Source organism: Trichechus manatus, unplaced genomic scaffold (genome assembly GCF_000243295.1).
Source record: "Trichechus manatus latirostris isolate Lorelei unplaced genomic scaffold, TriManLat1.0 scaffold00249, whole genome shotgun sequence".
NCBI classification, from domain to species: Eukaryota; Metazoa; Chordata; class Mammalia; order Sirenia; family Trichechidae; genus Trichechus; species Trichechus manatus.
In genome coordinates, this window is record NW_004444185.1 from 2,018,882 (window position 1) to 2,025,726 (window position 6,845).

General features: G+C 51.3%; 1 protein-coding gene across 1 annotated transcript in view; it reads right to left on the bottom strand.

Moving 5' to 3' along the window:
- The window catches only part of ARMC9 (armadillo repeat containing 9), a 152,406-nt gene that overhangs the window by 10,001 nt on the left and 135,560 nt on the right, over nucleotides 1–6,845 (bottom strand). The window contains exon 18 of the mRNA XM_023724514.1: nucleotides 3,315–3,426. Within this exon, the coding sequence (XP_023580282.1) occupies nucleotides 3,315–3,426 (112 nt within the window). The remainder of the gene's footprint in view (nucleotides 1–3,314; nucleotides 3,427–6,845) is intronic.

Below are 6,845 nucleotides of genomic sequence, written 5' to 3' on the forward strand. Positions count from 1 at the left end.
GAGTCCAAGGAAATACTACAGAGCAGGCAAGAATGGGAAAACGGACAAGCACGCTGCCACAGCCATGTCTGCCCGAGTCCAAGAAATATTACAGAATAAGCAAAAGTGGGAAAATGGACAAGCGTGCTGCTAGAGCCATGTCCGCCCAAGTCCAAGGAACACTGTAGAGTCATCGGTATATATTAACATTACAAAATGGGCAACACCACTGAAAGCCTCACCTTTTCACAGATCAGCTAGAAACTGCTAAATCAACGTGATTTTACATTTTGAATTGTGTTTCTTAAAAATCATTGGTACAGGTTTCAGTAACCACACTCAGGAGGGTCTTCACTGGTCCAACAAGTCTTACTATTGACTAAATGCTAGTAAATAAAGGTAAGAGTGGAAACCGTGTGGGTCTTTTGTGCTGTTGATGATTTGTTTATGTGAAAGCTTCCCTAAAAGATGTTTTCCAAGACTGTCCTAGCTATTGTCTTTATACCTCAGGGCCCAGTCGATGTGGCCTTGTGAGTTCCTGTGAGTCTACCTCCAGTTGGGTCATATTCTTTATGCTCAAGGACAGGTAATAATGGCTCTGATTTTAATCTTTCAAGTCCCCTGAAAGTGGGGCTAAGCTCTCAGTGCTATCATTCAGCCTACCAGTTACCCTAGCTGCAGCTCAGGGGTGGGGGCCTTAGCAGGCAGGCAGTGTCCATGCCTAGCTCCTCTTCTGGGGGGAGAGGCAGGGGTGCCCTTACCCTGAAGACTGAGAAGGAGGGGTTGGGAAAGCCAAGGGGACAAGTGTCCCCACCAAAGCCATACAGAGAGCCTGCTCTGGGCTACGCACTGGGAGCACGTAACAAACACCGTTCACATGGTCCTGGTCTTTGGGGACCGTCATGAACCCCAGGACAACAGCGTGAGGCTCGTGCCCCTGCACGAGGGAGTAGCAACGCTGTCAGGCTGTGATGGGGTGCGTGATCTGGCTTTGGGGTCAGGCGCAGGAAGGGTGGAAGCCGGCTCAGTAAAGAGGAGGGTGGGACGGGTGTAGATGAGGGGAAAGAAAGCCCATCAGGGGTCCAGGGCCAGCTGGGGAGGAGAGAAGGAGAAGGAACAGTGTGTAGCTCCCTCCTGCCATCCTCCCTCCCTCACACAGATCTCCGCAGAAGTCAAGCTGAGCGACCGACACGAAGGTGGGAGTGGCCCAGGGGTTTAATTTGAGGGGCATCTGCACCCCCAAGCAACTTGGAGGGCCCCATTGGGGAGCCCAGTGGGCGTGGCAAGGGGGGATACCCCAAGAAGAGAACCTTCAAGCCCCCCGCCCACAGGAAAACAGTGATTTCCGGGGAGAGGGCCGTCTGGCAGTGGGAAGTACAGGTTTGGCCTGGCTGGACCAGGACAGGATCCGATCCTGGAGCCACCAGGCAGCTCTCTTCTCTCTCTCTGTTTTGAGCCTCCTGTTTCAGGTGGGTACCAAGGGCCAGAGACCTCAGTCCCAGAGGCCTGGGTGGGGGCAGGTAGAGGTGGTTCCTGGGTCCTGAGGCCAGCCAGTCCCCCCCACCGACCTCCAGTCCCCTTTAGAGATGCCCAGCCCTGCCCTGCCCAAGTCCCTGTCCCAACCACTCCCACCCAGTTCAGCCCACACAGCTCCTGGGCTCCCACGCATTCCCACCCCCTTACCTTGCATCCCCCTCCAACCAATCTGTGTACTAACAACGGCAACAGGGACACACGATGCAGGGGTGACACCTGCTTCTGGGTGGGGTCCAACACCCCGGGGGACCTCCTTTCTCCTGTGCCTCCTCCTTTCTCCACCCCCTTCTCTCCTCTGGCCCCTCCTCTGATTTCTCCTGGCTCTTCCTGCCCATTCTTAGCGCACTGACATCTGTAGGTGTTCCTGTGGCCTCTGGAAGTGAGCAGGAATTTCTGCTTCTGTGGGGTTTGCACCTCTGGGCCGGGTGGGAGCCTGCGGGAAGGGCAGAGCCTCGGTCCCAGGAGGGAAGGGCAGGGGCTTCAGACCTCTTCCAGGTCTAACCGGATCCCCCAGGGATGGACCTGCTCATCTAGCCAAGGTCATCTGTGACCTTGGGGATGTGCAGGCCTGCTTACTCCTTCCCCATTCTACAAGAAGAGAGGGTGCGGAATGCCGGGGCCTCACCGCGTCCACATTCCTCTAAGTCAGAGACTCCAGGTCCCCCTACTGCAGACACTTTAAACCCACTCTACCCAGTACTTCAGTGCAGGGGGCACCTCCACCCTGGGGTGATTCTGTCCGGACGGCGCTGCAGCAGCCAGGAGGAAGGGGTGAGGCAGCCGTGCCTGGTGGTCAGGACGCAGGGTGGGCCCGAGACCTCAGCCAGGGCCTCCCTCCCAAAGCAAGTCTCCTCACATCCGAAAGACCCCCAGTGACCCGTCAGCGCCAGGCTGTGCCCATTTGCTGAAGAGGAAGAGAAACCCTCCTTAGTTCTGTTTTAGGAGCCGACACGGAGCCAAACCACGTCACTAGCCTGGCTCTCCATCTGAGGGCTCCCAACTCATTTCCTCCCTCCATCTCGCCTTCTCCACAAGCAAACAGCTAAGACAGGACTCTACCCTCAGGTCACCGGATGTACACATCCCTCTGAACACGTTCACCTGAAAAACCAGTTGTTGTGGATTCGATTCCGACTCCTGGCGACCCCCATGTGTGTCAGAGTAGAACTGTGCTCCACAGGGTTTTCAGTGGTTGATTTTTGGAAGTAGATCGCCAGGTCTTTCTTCCAAGGTGTCTCTGGGTGGACTCTAACTTCCAACCTTTCTGTTAGCAGCTGAGCAAGTTAACTGCGTTAATTGTTTGCTCCACTCAGGGACTCCTATTACAAGGTCCCCTAACCTCAGAAAACCAAACTCATTGCTGTGGAGTCGACTCCCACTAATAGCCACCCTATAGGACAGAGTAGAACTGCCCCATTGGGTTTCCAAGGAGCCGCTGGTGGATTCGAACTGCTGACCTTTTTGGTTAGCAGCCTAGCCCTTAACCACTGCACCATCAGGGCCCCGAGGTCCCCTGGCAGTTCTGCGAACTAGTCCTTCAGGCATGTTTACATGCTCCTCTCCATCAAGTCTGACAACTATGTTTTCCGTGCAGCAGGTCCCCTCCCCTTGGGCTCTGATGCTGCTAAGGTTACCGGGTGTGGTGGTCTACTCCACCGGCTCCACACTCAGACCCAATCCTTTGTCCTCGGCGGGGCTTCCAGGAGATCCCCAGAACTCCTGCATCTCTGCACCCACTGTGGCTCTGCTCTCACCATGGCGTCCGAGCAGGTATGAGCCTTGTGACACCCCGTCCCTACCTGGCGGTCTCTCCACTGCCCGGGTCCTGGCTGGAGGCCCCGGCGGGGGGCAGGCGAGGGTCCTTCTGGGGTCCCGCCGACAACCACTCTCCTGGCTTGGCGTCATGGAGGGCTGCAGGGAGGACAGAGAACTCAGCCCACGGGCTCCGGGCTCTGGGGGGTGCTTCCGACTGGGCTGCTGCAGAGCCAGGAGGAGCCGGACCATGGCCAGGCCCCACGGTCCCCATGTAGCCTGGGGACCTGTGGGCAGCGCCTGCTGTGCGTGTCACCTGGGCACAGGGGGGCACCAAAACACAGAATTGTCTCCCTGCACTGCCACCTGGACAAGGAGCCTGGAGGCATATTGAAAAATTGTCACTTGTTTATCAAAAATTCAGATTTCATTAGGCACCCTGTATTTTTATTTGCTAAACCCAGTAACCCCAGGAGCAGGCTCCTGTCACTCTGAGCTGCCCAAGGCGCTTTCAGTCCACTCACCAAACCAAAACCAAACCAGCTGCCCTCGAGTTGACTCCGACTCATGGCAACCCTATGTGTGTCAGAGTAAAACTGTGCTCCATTTTCAAGGGCTGATTTTTCAGAAGTAGATCTCCAGGCCTTTCTTCTGAGACACCTCTGGGTGGACTTGAACCTCCAACCTTTTGGTTAGCAGCCAAGCACTTAACCATTTGCACCACCCAAGGACTACTAAGTCCATCCACAGGTGCCAGGAAATGTCCTAAATTCAACCAGTGGAGTTCTTGGGAAGCCCACAATCAAGCAAGTAATACAGGAGACATTTTTCTTTTTTATTGTACTTCAGGTGGAAGTTCATAGTTCAAGTTAATCTCTCATATAAAATTTCATACACACATTGTCATGTGACACTAGTTGCAATCCCTACAATGTGACAGCACACTCCCCCTTTCCACCCAGGATTCCCTGTATCCATCCAACCAGCTCCTGTCCCTTCCTGCCTTCTCATCCTGCCTCCAGACAGGAGCCGCCCATTTGGCTTTGCGTATCTCATTGAACTAAGAAGCACACTCCTCACGTGTATTACTTTTTGTTTTATAGTCCAATCTAATCTTTGTCTGAAGAGTGGTCTTCGGGAATGGTTTTAGTTCTGGGTTAACAGAGCATCCAGGGGCTGTGGCTTCTGGGTTTCCTCCAGTCTTGGTCAGACCATTAAGTCTGGTCTTTTTATGTGAATTTGAGTTCTGTTCCACACTTTTCTCCCACTCCGTGAGGGACTCTCTGTTGTGTTCCTTGTCAGGTGGTAGCTGGGCACCATCTAGTTCTTCTGGTTTCAGGCTTATCAAGTCTCTAGTTTATGTGGCCCTTTTGTCTCTTGGGCTAATGTTTTCCTTGTGTCTTTGGTGTTCTTCATTCTCCTTTGCTCCAAGTGGGCTGGGACCAACTGATGTATCTTAGATGGCCACTCACAAGCTTTTAAGACCAGACAGGGGATGTTCACAGAGAATCAGATGGGAGAGGCCCCAGAAAAGGCCCCGAGAAGCTTCCTCAAGGAGCTGGGAAGGCAGAGAAGGGCTTGCACCCTATTTCTGTATTTCAGATGACACGGACTCCTCCTTCAGCCCCACCTCTCTTCTCTTCTCATTCTACAGTCAAAGGGGTCTGTATGGCAGCCAGGGGTGGGATTCCCAGGGGGCATGATGGTGGGGACAGGGGGCCAGAAGAGGGGAGGAACTAAGCTGAGTTCTTCTGAACTCTCTGAGGTCTTCTTGGTTCTGTCACCAAACAGCAACACCTGCCTTCCCTCCCTCCCCACCCACTCTCCCACCATCTGCAACACTGAAGACTTTCAAAGTCCCAGCAAAGAAAACCAGACCCACCGCAAGAGCCAGGTGCCGGAAGGGGAAGAGTAGCAGGGTGCAGGCACCTGAATAGGGGACCAAAACGCTGCTCTCCCACCTGTTCATTCCCTTTGGAGAGCTGGACATTTTATCTTCAGGGTCCGCTGACCAGGCATGTGATTTTGATATTCAAGATAGTTTTGGTTGACGAGGAAATGAGAATAACTTCCCTCAGGCCAATGTCTTAAAAAATCCTAAGTCACATTCTTGGCTTTTTTCTTTTGGGAACTATTTCCTCTTGGCTCTAAGGGGCTGGGACTTTTTGCTTAAAAAGAATGTCCTTTCTGGCCCTGTGTTGAACTGACCACGCAGTTTGACGATCCTACAGGTTCCTCTAAGGAGTCCTACCGTGAGTAGTTGGTGACTGAATAGTCAGTGCTGGGGAACTCACAGAAGAAACTCAACATCTACGGCCTCAACATATGGGGGTTTCCGGTTGAGTCTTGTAAGGAAAAGTACAAATTGAAAATAAGAGGTTTTGATTCTCCCTGTTAAGAACAGGAGCCCTGGTGGTATAGTGGTTAAGAGCTCAGCTGTTACACAAAAGGTTGGCAGTTTGAATCCACCAGCCACTCCTTGGAAACCCTATGGGGCAGTTCAACCCTGTCTTATAGGATTGCTACTTTGTCCTACAGGGTCTCTATGAGATACAATTTACTCTATGGCAGTGGGTTTGGTTTGGTTATTGTTAAGAATAAAGGTCCCTCCTCCTCCATTCTTCCAGAATTCACTGTAAATTCTTTCTTTGTCTCTTCAAAAAGTATGTAAATCTAACAGGTCTCCTCAAAGATTATCTCTTTGAAATGTAACTTCAGGTGAGCCTCCCCTATCTTCCTGTTTCCTGGAAGAAGATTAGCATAACTTCAGGTATCCTGCCATAAAGATACTGGAAAATTGGCAATTTTATCTTAAAAATCAATGTAATGAGTTGTACCCACTTAGCTATTTAAAGGCTAAGACTTCCTTCATTGCAATCTCTTTATGGGATTGCCTGGGATGCACCACACATTCTGGTTTAATGCTTATTCAACGTCTTAGTCATCTAGTGCTGCTACAACAGGAACACCGCAAGTGGATGGCTCCAGCAAAGACAAGTCTATTCTCTCACAGTCTAGTAGGCCACAAGTCCAAACCCAGGGGTTCAGCTCCAGGGGAAGGCTTTCTCTGTTGGCTCTGGAGGAAGGTCCCTGTCATCAATCTTCCCTTGGTCTAGGAGCCTCTCTGCACAGGAACCTCAGGTCCAAAAGATGCACTCTGCTCCCAGCACTGCTTTCTTGGTGGCATGAGGTTCCCATGTGTCTGTTTGCTTCTCTCTTTTATATCTCAAAAAAGAATGACTTAAGACACTATCTAATCTTGTACCTCATTAGTATAACAGCTGCTAATCCATCTTTTTTCTTTTTTCTTGTACTTTAGGTGAAGGTTTACAGAACAAATAGTTTCTCATTACAACCAGTCAGAACGCATATTGTTTTATGACATTGGTTAACAACCCCACAACATGTCAACACTCTCCCTTCTCAACCTTTGTTCTTTTTTGGTGGAAATATACATAGCCAGAGATACACCATTTCAAAAATTTCTACATGTACAATTCAGTGACATTGATTACATTCTTCCAGTTGTGCTGCTATTCTCACTATCCTTTTCCAAATTATTCCATCACCATTATCTT